Raw genomic sequence first — 20,770 nt, forward strand, 5'->3', positions numbered from 1 at the left:
GGAAAGAGGAAAGCAGGAAGAGGAAGTCTCAAACGAGGCAAAATCAAACTTTATTACGATAAAATTAAGATATTGTTGAAATAATTGGGTTTATTAGAATTTCACAATAACTGCACTATTTGGGTGATTAGAAACCTTTTTGTTTTGAAGGGGCTTTGCTTGGAATAAAGCACCGATATTACACCATGACTTCTTCAAGAATTTATACACATTCTCATATCCATTTCCTTATCTGAATCTCACAATAATCCTGTGAACTAAGCAAGGTAAATACTATTATCTCCATCTATTTTCATAGGAGTTGACCTTTAAAATCACAAAAGCAAGAAAGCTCCATAAGAAGTGTTTAAAACTCTACCTTTTTAGCATTAAAGTCTGTGTCAGCATTTGCCTCAGTTCATTAGGCGCCACATCTTTTAAATTGTCGAGGAAGCTGTGAGTGCCAAGGAAGATGTTGTTTACTTTTCCACTCTGTGTCTGGCAGGTCAGCTCTCCGTTATATAACAGCAAAGGTTTGTGAGAGAAGGGAACTTTGGTGCCACCAGCCAAAATGACCTTGGATCCTATATTATAAAACAGACATTGTAATGCTGACAGCTAATACTTGGCACAAATGTCAGAAAAGAATTTTTTAATTTCATCGCAATGGAAATTTATCAACAAATGTACAAAAAAGTGATTAAGTACCTTGTATAGTGTCCTTGTGAAAGACATAAGTATACACCTTATCATCATCGTAAGCAATAAATACACCTTTATCCATTGGCCAGTTTTCCCAAAGAACACCTTTAATGGTTGGTGAAAAATCTGGAATCTCATAGGTAGCATCATTAACCTACAAAATAGGATTTATAGATTCGCCCTGAGTCTGTACATAAATCATTATCATTTGCCATGGTAGGAGCCTTTTAGCTGGCATAGCCTATCAACCCAACAATGCTGCAACCATAACAGGAAGGAAAATTCTTTTCCCATTCCTACAGTAGGCCCGGCTTGGAAAAAAAAGCAAAATCAAAAACAAAAAACTAGTTACATGGCAAATCAAGGGTTTTATCTAAAATTTGGTGAATCTGCAGGAAAAACTATAAGCCTGGACACAAAGCTTCAGGTTAAGGAAAAAAAGAAAAGCTGAAGCTGCTCAAGATGACAGAAACTTACAAACTGTGAACACTTGTGTTTAGAAATTTTTCCATAATACCGGGCATAGACATGCTCCAACTAGAGGAGAAATAGAAATTAACTGATACATAATTTGAAATTTAAATAAATTCCACTGGTATGTTTTATTTCAAAAACTTCTCTACAATCCATTCTAACAAACATAAAACAAAAAATATTACTGTTAAACAGTAATAGAAGCTGTTCAAAAAATCGATCCACATATTCCTGTGAACTCAGGCAGATAGGCTTCTATATATTCTGAATGTGGAGCTGAGAAATACCTGCTTTCTCCCTAGTCTATCTTCCTCTAAAAATAAGAATGAAATATAAAATTCCTGCAGGTAATATCTAATACTACAGAGCTGTGCTGTCCAGTACAGTAGTCACTATTTACTATCCACACGTGGATACTGAGCATTGAAATGTGTCCAGCCCACACTAAGATGTGTACAAGTGTAAACTACACATTGAATATCAAGTTTAGTATCAAAAAAGAGTGTAAAGCATCTCATTAATAATTCTTTATATAGAATACATACTAAAAGGATAAGATTGGGTTAAAATAAATATATTTTTAATTTCATCTGTTTCTTTTTACCCTTTAAAAAAATATGGCTAGAAAATTAAAAATTATATATGTGCTTCAAATTATATCTCTCTTGGATAGTGCTGCTTACCAAGTACTGTATGAATTACTTACATATGTAACTCCATTTAATTCTAACCTCACACTCTATAAGACAGGTACTATTATTATGCCCATTTGCAGATGAAGAAACTGAGGCACAGAGAAATTTGCCCAGTCACAAAGCTAATGATTTGAAGAGCCAGGATTTGAACCCAGACAATGTGGCTGCACAGCCTGTCCTTCTGACCACCCTGTTATACTGTCAGTTTATGAATGTGACCACACCACTGCCAGGAGACTGATGGCAGAATTTTTTTTAAAGCATTGCTTATTATGTGGCAGACACTGTACTAAAAGCTTTATATGCATCATCCATTTAATTTTTTATACTACAACCTGAAAAGTAGGTGCTAGAACTGAATTCATTTTATAGATACGGTAACTGGGACTCCAAACAAAGTGAGAGCCCTGGAGGAGGCGACCCTGGGCTCGAACAGCTGCTGCCATTTGATGGCTGTATGACCTTGGACAAGTTACTTATCTTTTCTATGCCTTAGTTTCTTCACCTATAAAATGGCAATGATATGAGTATTTATTATTGGGGCAGCTGTAAGGGTTAAAAGAGATCCCTGATATACATAAATATGACTCAGCACAAAAACATGAGTTATTATTATGAATCTTAAATCCAGGTCTGTCTGTCTTCAAAATCCATGCTCTTAACTACTACGCTGTACTGCCTCCCTCAAGGACAACATGTTTATGAACTTTCTAGAACAAGTACAAGTCATCTTTTATGGGCATACAGGGAGTGATTGGGCATATAGGTTGTTTTATTAGAGCATATGTAAGAAAAAAGTCATTTCTCTCAATTCTAATGTATATGAATCACTTCTTCAATATCCGTATAGTGAGGAAAAATAGGCTGAATAAATATACATATGAAGAAAAATTGCAAGTAAATATAAGAATTTTAAAGAGGAATAACTGTTGTCTGAATAGCTATATATTTTCATATGTGTACATGATAGGAGCAATGTTTCTCTCAAATTTTTTGAAATTGAGTGGAAAATTAAGCTGCTATAGGTGCACACTATAACAGGGTGGGGTTAAAATCAAAGGCCCGGCACTCTGGTCAGGAGCCCGAGGGTCTTAGCACAGCCCCCTCCCACGTCTGAGGCTGCAGGGAAGGCTCTGCACCCCGAGCCCCCCTTCCCCCTCTTGCCAAGCGGATCTCACTCATAGAAAAGACTCAGAATTACTTTAAAGAGGGAATTATTCCTGTGGGCACCCTCTGATGTCTTGCCCAATCCCCTAAAATTCTAACCTACCAATGAGATCTTATTTTGGTAAAAGCAAACACCCATCCCTGCTTGGGTTAAGAGAGCCTATGCTCTCATGGAGTCATTCTTTTGTGTGGACTTGGTTTTACCAGGGTGTTTCTTCTCAACACCTGAGTTACAGGTCAGATTTGGAATAGTGAGTGGGGATGAGCAGCAACAAGTGAGACGATTCTGGGTCTTGAGGGGTTTAAAGGTGGTAGAGAGGTAGAGAGGGCAAGGCTTTAGCTAATGCCCACTAACTAGCCACCCTGTGCTTGATAACATGTTTGGAAAACTCATCCCAACTCCATGAGAACGGTCTGCTGGCCTCTAACAGAAATTATCAGGGAAAGAACGAAAAGGAGAAAGAAAATGACAGTGCCTTGTTGGGCAGGTCTTCCTCTTTGCCCTGTCCCTAACAGTCAGACCCCAGTGCTGACTCCTGTCAGATACCAGATTTACCTCCAACAGAGCAAGGTAGCTCTGTACATGATTGAGTTTCCTTAAGTAGAGGGAACTCAGGGTTTTCTTTATATTTAGGTGATTCTTCCTCATTTGTTTTGTGATTGGGAGAGAAATGGATTGAGAACTAGCACAAGAGAAATTTTGCATAAACAACCCAGTCACTTTTGTGGACACCTGTTATATTTGTCAGAAAAAAAGAAAGAAAAGAAAAATGAAGGGAAAAGAAAGGAAACGAAGAGAGAGAGAAGGAGAGAAACAGAAGACAGGATGCCTTGGTATCTCGGAAAGTACACAATGAGGGGAAAGCTGTTGTCTCTAAGGTGAAGCACAGATACCTGGGGAACAGTCAAGGACGAGTCCAAGAGCAGCAGTAGGCTGTGTGAAATATGACCAAGAACATACGAAATTATTAACTGAATATAAAAATATAAGTGAAAATGCCCAGTATAGTAAATGATGTAAAAACGCATTTCCTTTTCCTAATTCTATTTTCAAAAAAGTTAAGGATGTGTCAAAATAAGAGTACTTGACTCTAAAAATGGATCAATCTGTACTTAATCATCTAATACAAAAATCCTTTTAAGGGAAGAGGGAAATCAGCTGCGGTGGGCAGAAAGGACGGAGGAGAGCCCCAGCCTTCTGCAGCTTATTGACTAAGCCCTGTGCATTACAATATACTGTAATATTATCAGTAAATAAGGTTAAAAGTGATACAGAATAACTGTTTCTCCCCTAAAAAAATCTCTCTGGGCTGAAAAATTACTGAGTAATGGAGTTTTCTTAATGTAAATACTCATGGATCACAAACATGAAATCATAAACATGATAACAAAGTACTATAATCCTTGGCTCTGTTTATGAGAAAATTATTTTATATATAAAATATATTTTAAAAGTACTTTTCTTCATAAGTTACATTTTTTAAAAACAAGCATTTAACAACTTTTCTAGACTTACAGGACAGTAGACAAATCCATCACTTTTTTCATCAATGAAAACTAATCTGGTCCCATTTGGGTCAGGAAAAATCTTCTTCACACTGACAGGATGTCGATAATCATTAACGAACTGCCAGTCTTCAATGTAGAAATACTTAATGACACCAGTCTAAAAAAAATCCACATAGAAATATAAAAGGTTGTCAAAAAAATACTTACTTTCAGCATTTATGTTAAACATACTTACTAATTTGAGGAAAAAAAAATGTTATGTTTTTGATGAAGAATCTAAGAATAATATTTATCATATGTGCAAGGTAGAGACCCAAGAAAATAAGAAAAATAAGAATGTACATGTGATTCAACAGCCTATTAATTCTAATATTCTTCATGATATTAAAGCCTAATTGATTTTCAAATTTTCCAATTGCAGGAAATACCCTTATTGCTTAACTTTTAAATCATGTTATTTTAAATAGTTTTACTATTAATAGTCAAATTCTAAAATTAATTTAAGTTAAAAAGAATCAAAAAACACACGATACAATTGTATTTCTACATATTAGCAAAGAATATGTAGATATCAAAATTTAAAAATATAATGCCATTTACAATCATTGAAAAAATGAAATACTTGGGTGTAAATTTAACAAAACATGCATGAGGCTTGCATGCTGAAAACTATAAAACACTGATGAAAGAATCAAAGATCTAAATAAATGAAAAGGTATACTGTGTTCATACATTGACCATTAACAGTAAACATGTTAATTCTCTCCCAACTGATACATGAGTTTAATATAGTTACAATAAAAATCTCAAGATCTTTTGTTGAAACAAAAAAAGATCATTCTAAAATTTATATGGAATGGCAAAGGAACTAAAATAGCTAAAACAATTTAGAAAAAAAGTGGGAAAATTAGTCTTTTCAATTTCAAGACTGTTTTTAGCTACAGTAATCAAGATTGTATTATTGCTGAAAGGAGAAACACATAGATCATTGGAATAGAAAAGCCAGAAAAGACTCACACGGATATATCTAACTCATTCTTTTTCCTGTTTTTAAGATGCCGGCACTTTTATTTTTTAACAATAACCTATTGAGATATAACTCACATACTACATAATTCAACTACTTAAAATGTACAACTCTTGGATGTTAATGTATTCACAGAGTTGTACACTTGATCACAATCAATTTTAAAACATTTCATCACCTCAAAAAGAGATCCCATTTAGGCAGTACAGCATAGAGAATATAGTCGATAATATTGTAATAACTATATTTGATGTCAGGTAGGTACTAGACTTATCGTGGTGATCATTTAATAAGTTATATAAATGTCTAATCACTGTTGTATACCTGAAACTAATATAATGTTGTATGTCAACTGTAATTGAAAAATAAAAAACAAAACAAAAACCATATATAAAGCAAAAAAAAAAAAAAAATCTTTCTCTACAGATTTGCCTATGCTAGACATTTCATATAAATAAAATCATACAATATGTGGTCTTTTGTGATTTTTTTTACTTAACATATGTTTTCAATGCAAATCTATATTGCAATATATGTTGATATGTTGGTATATTCTTTTTTATGCCAAATAATATTCCATAATATACCATTTGTTGTTTATTCATTCATTAGTTGATGAACATTTGAGTTGTTTCCACTTTTGGCTATTATAATGTTGCTATAAAGACTGGTGTACAAGTTTTTCTGTGGACATATATTTCCATCTTTCTTGGGTATATCTAGGAGTGAAATCTCTGGGTCACATGGTAACTCTATGGTTAACCTTTTGAAGAACTGTCAGACTGTTTTCCCAAGCAGCTATACCATTTTACATTCCCACCAGCCGTGTATAAGAGTTCTGATTACTGTATCTCCTCACCAACACTTCTAATTATCTGGCTTTTTTATTATAGCCATCACAATGGAAGTGAAGTGTCCATCTACTCCTGGGCATTACAGAGAAATAAAAACTTACATTCGCTGAAAAACCTATACATGAATGTTTATAGAAGCCTTGTTTGTAACAGCTAAAAAAAACTTAAAAAGCATCAACTATGGGATAACCTAAAGTGGAGTAATAGTCATATAATTGGAAGATCTGAAATTGGGACCAAAGGAAGGGGGGAAAAATGTTTCAAGAAATAATAACTATGTTCCAAATTTTATTAAAATCACAAACTCCTGGATTCAAGAGGTTCAACAACCTCAAGCACAAGAAAAGTGAAGAAACCTACATGAAGACACATCACAGTCCAATTGCTCAAAACCAGTGATTAAGATAAAATCTTAAAAGCAGACAGAGGAAAAAGATACTACACTCAATGGAAAAAGATAAGAATGACAGATTTCTTGTCAGTAATAATGCAAGCAAGAAGATAGTGGAGCAATACCTTTAAAATACTGAAACAAAAAAATTGTCAACCTGGAATTCTATGGTTAGCAAAAATACCTTTCGAAAAACGAAGATGAAATAAATAATGTTTTCAGAAACAAAACTAAAGAATTCATCACTAGCAGCCCAGTATTACAAACAACAATAAAGCCTTTTAGCAGAAGGAAAATAATACCACATAGAGCTATGGATTTACACAACAAAATGAATAGCACCAAAAATGGTAACTAGATGGATAAATATAGAAGATATATTTTATTATTTACATCTCTTTAAAAGATAATTGTTTAAACAAACCAAGACCAATTTTACTTTTGTAGAGGTTTATAACATTTTACTTTTGTAGAGGTTTATAACATCTGCAAAAGTAAAATGTATGACAACAATAGCACTAAGGTTAGGAGGGCAGATATAGGCATATACTATTCTAATAAATGGACATATACTCTTCACTATATGTTAAAATATTTTATGGTATAATATCACTTGAAGGTAGCCTGTGATAAGTTAAAGATGTGTAATACAAAACTAAAACAACCACTAAAATAACAAACAGTTGAGGCTAATAAGTCAACAAATGAGTTAAAATCAAAATACAAAATACACAATTCAAAAGAAGGTACAAGAGGAAAAAGGTACAAAGAATTGATGGGACAAACAGAAAACAAATAGCAAGATGATAGTATGAACCTAAACACAGATAATCTCATTAAATTCAAAAGTCTAAACACTCCCAATTAACAGGCAGATTGTCATATTGTGAGATCCAATTATATGCTACTTACAAGAAAAATATTTTAAATATAAAGACACAAACACATTAAAAATAAAAGAATAGAAAAAGATATACCAAGATAACATTCTAGAAAACTGGAATTGTTATATTAATATCAGACGAACCAGGATTCAGAGCAAAGATTATTACCAGGGATAAGAAGGGTCATTTCCAAATGATAAAGGCCTAATTTATCAGGAGAATATAATCTTAAATGGGTATGCACCTAATAACAGCTTTAATATACGTAAATCAAGTAACTGTTAGAATTGCAAAGAGAAATACAAATATGCACAATTGTAATCTGAGTTTTTTGATACCCCTTTCCCAATAATTGATAGAACAGGTTAGAAAGAATATAGAAGTCTTGAACATTAACAACCAACTTGATCTAAATGAACATTCTAGAATAGCCCAAGTACAAAAGAACAGTTACCAAGAAAGATCATATGCTGTACTATAAAATGTCTCAAAAATGAATTCAAGTCATACTACATATGTTCACTGACCACAACAGAATTAAATCAGAAGTCAATAATAGAAAGATCTCTGTAAAACCTCAAATGTTTGGAAACTAAACACCAGACTTCCAAATAATCCATAGGCCTAAGAAGAAATTAAAAGGGAAATTATACAGTATTTCAAACTGAATAAAAATGGAAATACAGCATATCAGAATTTGTGCAATGCTGCTAAGGCAGTATCTAGGGGGACATTTCTAGGCCTAAGGGAATATACTAGAAAAAAATGGTCTCAACTCATTGAACTTAGTTTCCATCTTAAGAAACTAGGGGGAAAAAAACAAACAAAAAAACTAAAGCCAAAATTAGTAGGGGAAAGGAAATAAAGATCAGAGCAGAAATTAATGAAATAGAAAACAAAAACAATAGAGAAAAATCAATAAAACAAAAAAGCTGGTTCTTGGAAATAAATTAACAAAATTGATAAAGCTTCTAGGTAGACCAATCAAGAAAAAAGACAAAAAGCAAATTAGAAATAAGATATTAAGAATGAGATAGGTGACATTACCATAGAGTCTACAAATATTAAAGAATAATAAAGAATATGAATAATTTTATGCCTATACATTTGATAACTTAGATGAATGGACAAATTTCCTGAAAGACAAACTACCAAAACTTACTCATGAAGAAAACAGATAATCTGAATAGCCTGATACTTATTAAAGCCATTAAATTTGTTTAAAAAATTTCCATAAAGAAAACTCCAGGTTCAGATGGCTTTGTAGGAGAACTGCTCCATCATGGCACCCTTGATACCTTGCAGTCTCCACAGAGGCCACAGAAGCAAGGCTCAGTTGGAGTCTGACCCATGTTTTGGCAGAATGCTCTGTTATATTCCCAGACACATGGGAACATAGGCAGTGATGAAATGCTGTCACATTCATTTCTCACCCACGATCTTATGGAAGGCTTCCATGAGGCAGTTCCTCAACTACTTCCCTCCTACTGATAGTGAGACTGTCCAATTCACCTTCTTTAGGGTATACCTTCAGAGTATTAAGAGTTGGGTCTTCCACAATAGAGTGACCTATCACCCAGAGGGGCAGCTGGCCCCTCTAGTTTGGTGTCATCCTGTGGGGCTAAGAATGTCGGTGCTACTATCATGCTGATCTTGCCTTTGCCATCTATATCCATTTGGGTTTGTTTTCTCCTTACTGGCCGAACCTACGGGAGTACATGAAGTCAGCCTAGCAGGCACCACTAAACTAACCACTGCTTAGGAAACTGCTGGACCACTTGATAAGCTTCACTGGTGAATTCTAGCAAACATTTAAGGGAAAAAATACTAATTATAATGAACTCTTCCAGAAAATTAAAGATGACTAAGTCATTTTATGAGGCCAGGATCACCCTGATGCCAAAACCAGAAAAAGGCATTATAAGAAAAAAAAATTATATAGTAGATCAATATCCCTCATAAACATACGTTCAAAGATTATATCAAAATTTAAGCTAATGAATTCAACAATATATAAAAAGGAGAATACATGTGATCAAGCGGTATTTATCCCAGAAAAACAGGGTTGGCTTAATATGTGAAAGTTAATCAATTAATTCACAAATCATAAACAAACTAAAGAAGAAAAACCTATGTGATTATTTCAATAGATGGAGAAAAAGCATTTGATAAAATCTAACATCCATAAAGACTCTCAGCAAACTAGAAATAGAACTTCCTCAACCTGATAACAGGCTTTTGTAAAAAATCTACAGCTAACAGCAGCACACTTAATCGCTGAGAACAAGACAGATATCCTGTCTCACCACTCCTGTCAACAAGGTATTGGAATAAAAGGCAACTTGGAAAGGAATAAGTTAAGCTATCTTTTTTCACATATGGCATGATCATCTATATAGAATATTCAATGGAACCTACAAAAAAACTACTAAAGCTAGTGAGGTTAGCCAGGTTACGGTATACAAGATTAATATAAAAAAAAAATCAGTTGTATTTCTCTATTTTAGAAATGAATAACCAGATATTAAAATAAAGAAGCAATACCATGCACAATAGTATAAAAAATATGAAATACTTAGGTATAAATCTGACAGAAGATGTAAAAGACCTGTACACAGAAAACTCTAAAACATTGCTAAGAGAAATTTTTTTAAATCTAAACAAATGGAGACATATATCTTGTTCATGGGTGGGAAAACTCAGTATTGTTAAGACAGCAATTGATCTATCTGTAAGTTCAACAAGATCCCAATAAAAATCCCAGCAAGCTTTTTGTAAAATTCATATAGGAACACAAAGGACTGAGAACAGCCAAAACACCTTTGTGATATAGGTGTAAAGACAGAGAAATAAGTCAATGGAATAAACCAAGTCCAGAAAAAGACCTACATATTTATGGACAATTGATTTTTGACAAAAGTACAAAAGCAAATTCAGTGGAAGAAAGACAGTCTTTTCAACAAATGGTGCTGGAACAATTGGCTAACTATATGCAAAATATGAACTTTGATCCGTACCTCAAAGTATAAACAAAAATTAACTCAAAATGAATCACAGACTTAAATGTAAAACATAAAACTTTAAAGTTTCTAGAAGAAAAGATAGGAGAAAAACTTTGTGATCTTGGCTTAGGCAAAGATTTCTTAGATATAGCACCAAAAGCACAACCTATAAAGAATAAATTGATAAATTAGACTTCATCAAAATTAAAAAGTTTCTCTCTGAAAAATACCGTTAAGAGAATTAAAAGACCATTCACACACTGGGAGAAAATACCTGCAGAGCATACATATGATAAAAGACTTGAATATAGAATATATAAAGAACTCTGAAAAGTCAGTAATAAGAAAACAAACAGCCCAATTAAGAAATTATCAAAAGTTGAACAGACATTTCACCAAAGATGTACAAATACCAAATAAGCATATGAAAAGATGCTCTACATCATTAGTCCATTACTGAAATGCAAAATAAAATCATAATGAGGTATCACTACATACTTATTAGAATGGCTAAAATTAAAAAAGATTAACCATATCAAGTGTTTGTGAAGATGTAGAGAAATTGGAACATATACATTGTTGATGGGGATGTAAAATGGTATAGCCAATTTAGAGAACAGTTTGTGAATTTCTTAAAAAGTTAAACATACATGTCATATGATGCAGCCATTCCACTTCTAGGTATTTATCCAAGAGGAAAAAAAATCACATGTCCATACTAAGGCTTGAACACAAATCATTATCACAGCTTTATTTGTAAATAGCCCAAACTGGAAACAACCCCAATATCCACCACAGGTTCATGGATAAGCAAATTATAATATATGCATATGATAAAATACTACTCAGCAAGAAAAAGGAATGAATATTGACACAAAACAATATGGATGAATCTCAAAACATACTAAAGCCAGACATGATTCCATTTACATAAAACTCTAGAAAGTACAAACTCATTTATAGTGACGGAAGGCACTCAGTGGGGGAGGGATGGGGAAGAGGAGTCATAAAGGAGCACGGGTAAAACTTTTTGAGGTGATTAATATGTTCACTATTTTGACTGAGTTCACGGTGTTTCACCAGTGTATACATATATCAAAACTTAACAAATTATAAACGTTAAACAGTGCAGTTTATTGTAATAAATTATACTTCAATAAAGCTGCTAAAAAATAGTTATTTTCAGAATCACTCAAGAATGAGATATGTCACAAGAAAAAAATGTTATAACTATCTATGGTGATGGTTGTCAACTAGACTTACTGTTATCGTTGCACAGTAAATACAAATATCAATTCATTATGCTGTATAGCTAAAACCAATATGTAAATAATAACTCAATTTAAAAAACAGAATGCAACAGAGATAAGTGCTATTTTACTGGCAGGCTACTACACTTTGAGTCCTTACTTCAAAATGCCATGTGGCACAGTGGAAAAAGTAGATTTTCCATCAGGAAATCTTGCTTGTTCAAGTTCCACCTCTGCTACCAACTTATTAACCTTTCAATCTTCAGTGTCCTTATCTCTAAAACTTCCCAGAGATAAATGAGATCAGGCTTATAAACTGTTACATGTCACACAAATTTACCATATCACTCACTACTCTACCTAATACATGAGACCTACCCTACTGGTATATATTAACACAAAGACTGATTATTTTAAGTGAAACTTCAATTTATAAAGTCTCTCTGATGGCAATAAGCATGCTTTAAAACATGCTTTTTAAAAAACAATTTAACGTGAGAAAATGGAACCTTTGAGACAGTGAATAATTGTTTTTCTAATGTGAAAAACAACTTTTCTACCAACTCTATGGAATTCTTTTAGAGACTGAACAAAAAAACAGGTATGATATGCTTTGAAAAATCTTTGATAACTTTTTACAAATATAAAATGCTGTTACTGTAACTATGCTTTATGTCCATATGGCTAATATAATATTTAGAGGTATGGTTGTTCAAAAGACCAAAAGATTGAAGCGGGATTCTCAATAGTCTATTAATCTTAATATTAAATTCCTACTAAATGTACACAGTAGAGATCTAGAGTTGAATAAGGTATCTTATATTCATCATCAAATCCCTAAAGCATCTAGATAAAGAAAATGAGGCTTCAAGGGGTTAAGCAGCAGCTAGCAAGTAAAATAACTGGTATTTGAGCCCAGATTTTCTAGACTCCAAAGCTTACCTTTTTTTGCTATGCCCTCAAAATTGCTTATAATCACAAAAGCACTCAATAACTAGTAAATCATGCCACCTATGTGTTCTACATAAGTATGTATTTATATGTTTATATTGTTATAACTATACATAAAATATATAATGTGTGTTTATATTATACATTTATACTTATGTATATATAATATAAATATATTACGAAGTACGAATTAGAAATCGTTCTATGTTTTCTATTAAAGAGGACAATACATACATCTGTACCATAGATGAGGAAATCACCAGTTAAGGCATGACATAAAATACGGCACTTATCATCCACTGCTGGGAAGAGTCGAGTCTCACGTTCTTCCTGAGCATCCAAGATTTCACTTTCTATCTAAAACATAAAGAATAACAGTGGCTCATCATTTTGAGTAAACCTGGTCTGCAACAACTAGGAGAAGGTGTTTTACTTAAGTTCAACTAGACATTCAGACTCACCAGCCCACCACAGGCCAGTTTACTCAGGAAGGTATCAGGCTTGCCAGCAGAGCAGCATTAGGCATTACTCTTCAGTGGGAAGTCTCTGACATCATCCAATAGCTGATCCCTTTGGCTTCCCAGAATCGAAGAGCCAAGAGACAGGTGGGGAGATGTCCTGGTTTAGAAGCCCCATATTCTGGGGCCAATATCTCTTGAACAACTCAAGAGGCATAGTTTCGAAGATCTCTACAAGCGACATGCCCAAATATAGGAGGCAATGCATTCCAGGAAGCACAGATGTATGGTGTTTCCACCAGATTTTATAGTTCATTTATAATTTCTAGATGCAGTTTACCAACATAGTCATTTTTACCATATGCAATGTTGCAAGTAGCATAGCTGATAAACTACCTGCTAGGTTTCTTGGGAACAGAGCTAGAAAGTTAACTGAACATCTGACACAGAAAGGTAGAGTTTTGTTAATCCTTTATCCACATCTGGCTTTCTAGCTAGTCTATACATGGTCACTTCCTGACCAAAGTTCTTGATAACAAGACAATAGTCTGTTCATCATTATCATTTAACTGAGCAGTCCTCCAGGACACCAAAATTATACTTACCAAATGTAACTGGACTTTGCCTTCAAAAAGTGCAGCAGCGTAGTCAGAATGAAGGCAAACACTGGCCACTGTCCCCAGATACTCCACATCTTTCAATTTTTTAACACCTGTAGCAATTTTTAAAAAATCAAACAACACATTAAAATATAAATAAAACTACCTTATACAAAGATTTGAAAATAATTTTTAATGTGTGCTTTTACAAGGATATATTGAACCTAAAATTTTTATTTTAGTCGTTCTGAAGAAAATCTTAGTTGTTATAAATCTGTCTTCAGGAATTCCTGAATGGAATAATGGTCCATATTAAATAAAGTAACAGAAAGTAAAATCACAAGCAAAACAACCAAAAATTAAACCTTAGTGACAATAAGCTTAATGGCGTATGTACTCTACCTGAGGATAATTCTCAGGCTTGCTCTATTCCTCATAGATAGATATGACCTCCAGTGGGGGATAATGGGGGATGATAGGGGAAGGGGGAGAAGAAGAAAAAAAAAGCAAGGCTCCTTTCAGATGCTAATGGTCATTACTCAAACAATAAACTCGGGAGATTAAGTAAGTACCAGACCAAGGAGTGCCTAAGAATGTCATTGTGCAAAGGCAAATCACACATTCTAATTTTCCATGTGATCCCTTACTAGAAGAATCCTCATTTTCCAGATGAGTAACCCAAGGCTCAAAGGGATAAAAATTTGTCTACTGTCATCCAACTAAAAGAGGCGGAAAGGAATCTGAATCCAGGGCCTAATTCTAAAGGTCATACTCTGCCCTCTGGACCAAGCTGTCTTTACAACAAACATAAAAAATAAAAGCTTTCCAAAATTTATGCAAAGTTTTTGAGGAGTCACAAAACCTTTTAAATTAAGAAAGACATGTCTGAAGAAAAGAGTGAAAAAGACTTTGTCTCTAGAGAAACTTTGAACGCTTCCCAAATAGATCAGAAATTATACACTAGATAAGAAAACAACAGCTAGACTTGCCATTCTCTCCGAGGACATAGAACCAAGCTCGATTATTCATTCCCACAGCCAGATGATAGAGTCCAACGGCTACGAAGTTGGGTTCCACGTCTACAGAAACTGTAATCGGTACTTCCTATAATATAGAAAAGTAACAGTTGTAAGTCAACTGCTAAAACTGTTTTGATTTTACTAATAAATAAAATTAAAATAACACCATTTTCATACTCCTTCAACAGGGTTGGCTACGGTGACTTCGAGGAGGGAGGTGAGATATGCAATCTTTGTGCTGCAGGCATCTCCAAGTATGGGAAGCTTGGTCAGGAACACGTGGAGTGAGCCTCTTTGGGTAGACAGTGCCAGCAACTGCCCATCATCTGTCCAGGACAAGGTGCCCAATCCTGAAATAAATGACAAAATAAAGGATTATTCAAAAACGAATATATTAATGCAGGCAAACAAGCAAATATTTTCACTTAAGCTATCAGAGGCATAAAAATCTTCAAATGTTTTCTTTAATAGTTTAAATAGTCTTCAGGAAATTCACCATGGACTGGCATATGAACATGAGCACTAATCCCCATTCTCAAAGGGAAATTATATAAGAATTTAGATTTTACAATTGAAATTAGGATAAAATCCACTATAAATCTTTAGATCAAAGTGGGCTTATATCCTTCTAGTCAAGGAGTATAACTCCATAAAATTACTAAAATAAAAAGGCTATTTTAGAAAACTATAGTGACGGATGTTAATTTTATTCCTTCTACAATGAATGCAAAGCATACAATAAGCACGTAATTCTCTGTAATTGGAATGATAAAATGTCAATCTGCTTCAGAAAAGTCAATACCTTTATTTTCATCATCCAGGTTGATTATAGCATACATGTCTTTTAATTCTGCTAAGTCATGGATTTTTATGCTGAAAAATAAAAATAAAAATTTAAATATGAGCTCTAAGTAAAATTGTTTTTGTTCACGAACAATTATTGCACATATTTCTCAATCTATTCATAATTGATATTGAGACCACTTCTAGAAGAATGTAGAAATCTTATCACATATAAGAACTTTACTTTCTCCCTTTTATGTTGAAATTGTCTTATATATTGCATCTTCATGCAGTGAATACACTGTCAGACAATATTATAATTTTTGCTTTCCGTAGCGACATATATGTTAAAGATCAAAACAAAACATAGCCTGTTACATTTACTCAGCTATCTACCATTTCTGATGCTCTTCCTTCATTCTTGATGACTCAAATTCCTTCTGTCATATGTTCTCTTCTATCTAAAGAACTTCCTTTGGGAATTCTTTCAGAGCAGGTCTGCTAGCAACGAATTCTCTTCGCTTTCCTTCATCTGAGAATGTTTTTATTTCCCCTTCATTACTGATGGATATTTTCCGTGGATATAGAATCTCAGTGGACAGTTCTTTTCTTTCAGCAGTTTAAGAATGTTGTGTATGACAATTCCTTCTGGTTTCTGTGGTTTATGGTGAGAAATTTACTGTCATTCAAAATGTTGTTCTATGGCCACTTTCAAGATTTTTTCCTTGTCTTTAGTTTTTAGCAGCTTCTTTATGATGTACCTGGGACTAGATTTCTTTGGATTTATCTTTTTGGGAATTTACTGAACTTCTATAATATATAGATTATGTCTTTTGCCAAATATGAGACCTTTCTAGCCATCATTTGACTTTTACAACACAAATGTTAGACCTTTTGGTATTGTTACACAGGCCTCTGAGGCTGTTAATTTTTTTTTCAATCTGTTTTTTCTGTGTTCAGATTAGGTATTTCTATTGATCTATCTTCAAGTTCACCCTCTACTCTGTGATTGCCATTCTGCTATTAAATACATTGCATTAATTATATTTTTCAGTTCTTAATTATATTTTTCAATTCTCATATTTTTCAGTTTCAATCTGGTTCTTCTTTATAGGTCCTATTTCTTTTCTGAGACACTGTCTCCATTTGTTTTGAGAATACTAGCCCTTACCTCTTAAAGCATTTTTATAATAGCTGTTATCATCATCATCTTGGCATTGGTTTCTTTTGTCTTTTCCAAAGAAATTTGATATTTTCCTCATTCTTCATGTCAGTAATTTAGGGTTATATTCTGGACATTTTGAATATTATGAGAGTCAGCATCTTGTTTAAATCTCTTTTTTTTTTTAAGCAGACAATCCAGTTGGGTTCAGGCCAGAGGTTTCAACCAGCCTCCTGTGGGTTATGGTTTCAATGTCAGTTTTACTTTCGAAACCTTTGCAGTGGTATTTGGATATGTCCCCACATGGCCCACTCAGTGGCCAGTATAGGACATGGGCTATGATCTATTTCTTAGTTCAGTTCTCAAAGTCTTTGGTGTGCGTTTAGAATGAGATATATGTTCACAGCTCAAAAGTGAACCTGGAAGTTCATAAGTATCTTTACAGGGTTATTTTCCAGAACTCCTCCCTCTCTGGGAGCTTCCTGGTATTTTCTAGTTTCCTAGGGCTCCTCTTTTTGGTCCTCCAGCTGGAGAGGCTGGAGTTCATAGTCACCCTGCTCCGCCTTGTACTTTCCACAACAGCACTTGCACCTGCAGCCAATTAGTTGGAGGACAGAGAGAAAAATAAACAACGCTGTTTGCCTTGCCTTACTGGCACTTGAGAAGGCTAACTTGAGAAGGTTATCCTCCATCAGCATTTTAGATGCCTGTGGGTCCTTACCACCGTTGCTGTTGCTGCCACTGCCATGGTGAGATTGCTTGGTAGCTGGGACATGAGAGAACAAAGAAAAAGAAAAAACTGGGGTATTTCTCCACCTCTCTCTGAGTGTTAGTAGTTCTCTTTCCTGAGACGTGAGCCAGAATTAGAGGGCTTCTGTCAGCTCCTCTGTCTATGCTTGGGTGCCTACTTCCAGATTTCAGGCTGCTTTGAGTCTTGAGACTGAAAGACAAATGGAAGACTCAGCGCTGGTTCCGTTGTACTTCACATTCTGGTTTTCTTCATCAATCTTCTTGCTACTATTTACCTTTCAGAGTCCTGAAATAGATGTTCCATGCATTCATTCCAGGTTTTATGGCTGTATTCAGTGAGAAAGACAGGGTGGCATGTGCTTACTCCATGTTACCTGGAACTATCCATTTTAAGATTGATTTTCAAGCATATTGAATTTTAAGTTTTGTATTTAATATACATTTAGTATTTTAGGTTTTGCCTTGAGTGTTAAAGGGAGAAGTAATGGAGTCATTTTCAACTGCAAACATGCTCTAAGAGTACAAGAAATATGGTTGACAGATTTATATTAGCTATCAAAGTCATGCTGAATCTCTTGAATATTCCTCCTATAAGCTTTCCTAGAAATTTGTGAATATACTTACCAGTTATCACCACATGTAGCAGCTTTGTTAAGGGTCTGTGATACCGCAATACTGGTTAGGCTGTCTTTATGGTTACGAGCTTGGAATATCTCTTGACCAATCTCTCGAATATAAGTGGAAATGACCACAAAAATTCCACGTGAAAAACCAATCATGATGTAGCCATCACCATACCTATAGCAACAAAGGCAATAAAACAGTAAAAGGGAGGTTAACTATCATTGGCAATACAGTAAATAAGCAAGTACTTTAAAACTAAAAAATTAGAGAATATAATTTCTCAAGGGCCTATGTGTCAGACAATATGTTAGGTAGTTTCACATACTAAATCACAGTCTATAATCCAGAAAATGTTATATATGGAAGTGAAAATGCTACAGGCAAAAGTTAAATATAATTTGTAAAAAAAAAAAAATACAAGGATATCTTTCTGTAATGAGCTTTTGTACATACCAATTATAGCAGACAATACTGCCATAGCGCTGCTGAAATTCCAGATTGATTGGGCTATCTGGTTCATTCAGATTAAAGAGAAACAAAGTTTTCTTGCCAACCACCACACTTATCTGCCAGTAAAGATTAGGAGTGAAATGAATTACTCAGTACTTCACGAAAAGACCAATTTTAATAGCCGAACCTGATTTATGAAAACAATAAATCAAATTTAGATATGTTAAATGTTATAATTATTAGTAAGAGAACAATGTGACTAACTAAAAAAAATACATTTTACTGATATAGTGTCTAGGAAGAATCCTTTGCTTTATACACATCCAATATTCCCTTTGAAGTAGACTAAAATAGCTAGGTAGAATAATTTTTTTAAATTCTCTATACCTCTCATTAGAGTACTGTGCAATATAAGGTTGTAAGTCTGACATAGTTCCATCAAAACTGAATTCATATTTAGAATACTGTCTTCCATCCTAAGTGGTCATTCTGATTCTGAGACATCTGGGATGACAGGTCCACACCCAAGTGGATATTCTAGCTTGGCGTTTTATACCTTCACTTTTCATTGGTCAGTGTGGCTACACTAGTGTCCCTCTGTTACTCACACAAGTCAATACTTAACCATAATTTTTAGTGGAGGATATAATTGTGTTGAGGAGAGAAAAGAATAAATTACTTATTTGGGCTTATTCAAGATGATGAAGATATGCAAAAAGAGAAACACTGATAAATTTTCTTGATTCTAAAATGCTAGTCTATGACCATATCACCCTGAACAAGCCCGATCCCATCTGATCTCAGAAGCTAAGCAGGGTCAGGCCTGGTTAGTAATTGGATGGGAGACCACCTAGGAAGACCAGGTGCTGTAGGCATAAAAAATAAAAAATAAGGGGTTGTAAGCTAACAAGGACCTTGTAATCTGTGAGATCAAACAAGGGTTGCCTTGCCTAAAAAAATAAGTAAAATAAAATAAAATGCTATCAATTATAAGTTATTACCATTTTAATAATAGCTTTTTAAGAAACAGAAACATTACTTCATTTAAATATATGCATATTGATTGTAAAAATTATCTAAATTTCCAAATGTTAAAATGTGGCAGGAAAAATGTATCTAAAGTATTAAAAAATATAAAAACTACAATTTCCAGAGCTCTTGTCAATAAAACTGATAAAGTAAAAATTAAAAAATCATATAGAAATCAATAATTCTGTTTACAAATGTACCCCCCCCCCAACTCTTTTTGCTACCATAAGAATGAGAAGAGCAACAAAACTCTAACAGGAAGATGTCCTCATTTGCTGTGATACCAAGTAGCCAGCAGCAGAAAAACAACTTTTAGGCCTGAAGGACTGAGGCCTACATTGATTTAATAAATGACAGACCATAATTTATTCATCATTATAGATTCTGAGCTACCCAGAAAGGAGAGAGTATATTCTACAAAATTATCAGAATAATTTGGGCATGAATTTGATTTAGAATTCTTACTGTGCTTTCAGCAGTAGAGGTTCGGTCATCAGTCTTTATCATGGAAAACTGCATGTTGCTAGGCTCTGATCTCACTGATGTCTGCAGGGATAAAAATTTTATCACTATGAATAAATGCAAGCCTCAAATTTACTCTGAATATTAATAGAACAAGTACCTTGCTTTCATTTCTGTTATATGTTGGACTAATAACCTGAAATTCCCACTGCTACAAACATTTAGAAATCCTAGATGAAACAGAACACGTAACTCATTAAAAGTATAGCTAAGCTTAAAAGAAGGTAAGGAAAATGTCCAGGGACTATAAGCATAGATCAAAGTGAAAATCAAAGTGTGTGTAGAAACTGATGCTGCAGCTATCCGGAGCAGCTGGTAAAAGGGGACAATATGAAAGCCCATTTGACTTTGGGTAAGAAAAAAACTAAAAAATTTCTTTTCGCTTTAAAGAATTTCCCTCCTATCCTCCTTATGGTCTGAGGTTCAAATTTATACTTTGAGTGATCTACAAACTCCTCCAGTATTTGACAAAGATAAATCCAAAGCCTT

At 34.0% G+C, this 20,770-nt stretch overlaps 1 protein-coding gene and 1 pseudogene across 1 annotated transcript in view; one reads left to right on the plus strand and one right to left on the minus strand.

The window, feature by feature from the left end:
• Positions 1-20,770, minus strand: part of WDR19 (WD repeat domain 19) — a 69,584-nt gene that overhangs the window by 33,131 nt on the left and 15,683 nt on the right. Inside the window, exons 7-17 of the mRNA XM_006918925.3 lie at positions 20,225-20,305; positions 18,734-18,846; positions 18,281-18,454; positions 15,764-15,834; positions 15,139-15,311; positions 14,932-15,046; positions 13,949-14,055; positions 13,120-13,242; positions 4,534-4,683; positions 688-835; positions 359-563 (exon numbers count right to left, since the gene is read on the minus strand). Of these exons, the coding sequence (XP_006918987.1) occupies positions 359-563; positions 688-835; positions 4,534-4,683; positions 13,120-13,242; positions 13,949-14,055; positions 14,932-15,046; positions 15,139-15,311; positions 15,764-15,834; positions 18,281-18,454; positions 18,734-18,846; positions 20,225-20,305 (1,460 nt within the window). The remainder of the gene's footprint in view (positions 1-358; positions 564-687; positions 836-4,533; positions 4,684-13,119; positions 13,243-13,948; positions 14,056-14,931; positions 15,047-15,138; positions 15,312-15,763; positions 15,835-18,280; positions 18,455-18,733; positions 18,847-20,224; positions 20,306-20,770) is intronic.
• LOC112485547 lies at positions 19,487-19,605 on the plus strand (annotated as a pseudogene).

This window comes from Pteropus alecto, unplaced genomic scaffold (assembly GCF_000325575.1).
Source record: "Pteropus alecto unplaced genomic scaffold, ASM32557v1 scaffold5, whole genome shotgun sequence".
Lineage (NCBI taxonomy): Eukaryota > Metazoa > Chordata > Mammalia > Chiroptera > Pteropodidae > Pteropus > Pteropus alecto.